This window comes from Verticillium alfalfae, genomic scaffold (genome assembly GCF_000150825.1).
Source record: "Verticillium alfalfae VaMs.102 supercont1.5 genomic scaffold, whole genome shotgun sequence".
NCBI classification, from domain to species: domain Eukaryota; kingdom Fungi; phylum Ascomycota; class Sordariomycetes; order Glomerellales; family Plectosphaerellaceae; genus Verticillium; species Verticillium alfalfae.
The window spans coordinates 311,041-313,845 of record NW_003315034.1 but is presented as its reverse complement, the minus strand read 5'-3'; the positions used below and the strand labels follow the sequence as shown (position 1 = coordinate 313,845).

General features: G+C 58.5%; 1 protein-coding gene across 1 annotated transcript in view; it reads right to left on the bottom strand.

Moving 5' to 3' along the window:
* Positions 1-1,885: 1,885 nt before the first annotated feature.
* VDBG_04429 (MAP kinase kinase kinase wis4) overlaps positions 1,886-2,805 on the bottom strand; it is a gene marked incomplete at both ends in the record, with an annotated part of 4,137 nt that continues 3,217 nt past the window's right edge. Inside the window, 2 exons of the mRNA XM_003004777.1 lie at positions 1,886-2,415; positions 2,477-2,677. Of these exons, the coding sequence (XP_003004823.1) occupies positions 1,886-2,415; positions 2,477-2,677 (731 nt within the window). The remainder of the gene's footprint in view (positions 2,416-2,476; positions 2,678-2,805) is intronic.

The following is a 2,805-nucleotide window of genomic DNA, read 5'->3' as shown; positions in this document are numbered from 1 at the left end:
AGGTGGGTGGAGGATTGAAAATACCCGGCAAGTTATGGGAGGTACATACGAGTACGAGGGCCATTCGATGACTAGTAGACAAGGATGGGTGGGCGGGCAAGGGAAGAAGGGCCCAAGCGGCCACGAAGGTCGTGGTTGGGCGGTGATGCAATGCGGTTGATATACGGCCTGGGAGCAGACGAGGCATTCAATACATCTTCTCTGAATGAGACCGCTCACGGTCATACGTGCGTTTGACGAAGGGCTATCCGGAGATACAAGTGACCTGTTGACCATCCTAGGGCTCTCTGAGTAAGCCCGATCCGGCGATCAGTACAGTGTCCCAACATGAGATCTGTCGGCGACAAACACATGCGCCGGCACACACGGCCCGGCACTGCCACCACTCCACGACGGCCGGGTCTAGCCGTATGCAGGCGGAGATGCCGGATCGGAATCGGTGGAGGCGTTCTCTCCTGCTCTCCCACTACTGTTGCTACTAGAGGAACCCATTCTCGCCTTACCTCACGCAGTCGTCCCGCTCAATTCAACCTGGGCCGAGCTGCTGCGTCGTCGACACGGTAGTCTAAGCGGCCGTACTCGTACTGGTCGTGGTGGGCGGCGGCGGCAGCGAGTGGCTAGAGAGGAGCAGGAAGTAGCAAGGGGGGGGGGAACACACAGTCCTAACAATCGTGTACTCTGCGCTGGCTTCTACCCAAAATACGGCGTCGTCTTCTTTCCTCTCTCCTTTTCGTATGAGACCTTGCGCAGAGTATGACAACGAGGGCGCATGGTATGATGAATGAAGGAGGGCGAGGAAACGGGGGCTTCTCGAGGGGGAACCTTGCTCGATTCGGGAAGAGGGGGGGGGGAAGGTGGTGGCGACTCTGTGGTGATGGTGGTGCCTCCTCCCGATTGAAGGATGGCCGCCCCCAAAGCCAGAGGTGCGCGGGCCGGGCCTTTCCCCCGTTCCCCCCGTGCCCCCTCCATTCCTGTCCTCTTGTCGAAGAAGAAGGGGGGGCGGGGGGCGAGAATGCGGTTCGGGTGAGGCAGTTTTCGCCACACCTTATTCTCACGCAGGCTCAGTCATGGGTGGGCGTGCGGGGGGGCGTGGATCGGGCTTGGCGATTCTGTACATTCCTGTGTGCAGAACAATAACTGGGGTTGACAAGTTTACACTCATCATCCATGTCCGTATTGATCGCGTGTCCGAGCGATGATGAAGCGCGGGGCAATACGGTTGATTTTCTCTTACAGAAGGGAAACGTAAAACCAGGAGAGACACATGGTTGTCATTACATTTGTATACATGCGTGTTACTACTTTGGTATCTCGCCCGCAACCCAAAAAAAAGCCCATCCACATCCACATCCTCTCTTTAAAGGCTGCCTCGTGTCAACAAGGCCTCTTGGAAAATAGATCGCCCATCGCACATGCCGTGGCGGAAAGAAATGGCAGATCTCGTTCTGCAAAAGAAAAATAAAAGACACAGAGAAAGAGAAAGAGAGGGAGGGGGAGAGAGGATGTGAAGCACATTAGTAGGCAAGAAAACTCCGTAACGCGTCGCTGATGCAATTTTTGCTTGGTGTAGTAAGTGTTGGAAAAAAGGAACTATGTTCGAGGCGAAAGAGGTGTGGGTGTCATGGCGGAGGAAGGGTAGATATGGAAGGAGTTGGAGACGCCGGTGCGCAGAGAGACGACGTAGGTCCCCAGAGCTGACGGACGACAGAGTCCGGCTCAGCGGCCGGCGTGCAAGGCGCCGAGGTGACGACGGGCGAGGCCGACGTCCTCTCCCACCGGGGACGAGGGAGGCACCGCCCGTCCCGCTCGCTGTGGAACTGCTCCGCCCGCGCCGCGCGGCCAGGATCATGTCCGCCGAGGGCGTCGCCAAGGAGGGCTTGTGCGCCTAGTAGAAGCCGTCACCCGTGTTGGCCCTCGAAACGCTGGACGCGGGCGTCGCTACGCTTCCGTCGCTCGGTGTCGCCGGCTCGACGACCTGGTTGCGGATGGTCATTATCCACTCGTGCTGGAGCAGCTCGACAGCCGACATGCGCTTCTTCGGATCCTGCAGGAAGCAGCCCTTGAGGAAATCAATGCCCTGCGGGCTGAGCTGGTCGGTGCCAGGCAGCTGAGGGGGGTTGCCCTGCGCAATGTTGTACATGATGGCCCACTCGTTGTCGAGGTTGGCCCAGGGGCGCCGGCCGGTGGCCATCTCGAGGATGACACAGCCGAGGGACCAGACGTCCACGGCTCCTGCGCGGCCAGGGTTTTCACCCTTGATGACCTCGGGAGACATGTACATGGGCGTGCCGGTCATGGACTTGTTGGGCTTCGCCTCGTCCATGGCTTGAATGAGTGTTTTGCCCTGCCGCGCGATGACCTTGGCGGCGCCAAAATCGACGTACTTGATGATGCCGTTGTGGTCAAGGAGGATGTCTGCGCGATTGCGTTAGGATTCAGGTGAGGAAGACGGCCGGGGGAAGGAATGGCAACTCACTTTCCGGTTTGATGTCACGATGGGCAATGCCGCTTTCGTGGAGATACGCAAGTCCCTCTAGGAGTTGCAGCGTGTAGACCATGATGACCTGCTCGTCCTCGATGCGGCCGTGTTCCAAAAGGTTCGCGAGGGAGCCTCCGTCGCAGAACTCCATGAAGATGTAGACGCGATCGCGGTGGACTTCGATGCCGTAGTAGGATACTACGTTGGGGTGGTCCAGCACTTCCAGAACACCCATCTCGTCCTTGATCTGCTCGGCAACGGTTGGGATAAGCTTCGGATCTTGCAGCCTGATCTCCTTGACAGCCATGAGGTGGCCCGAGTCCAGG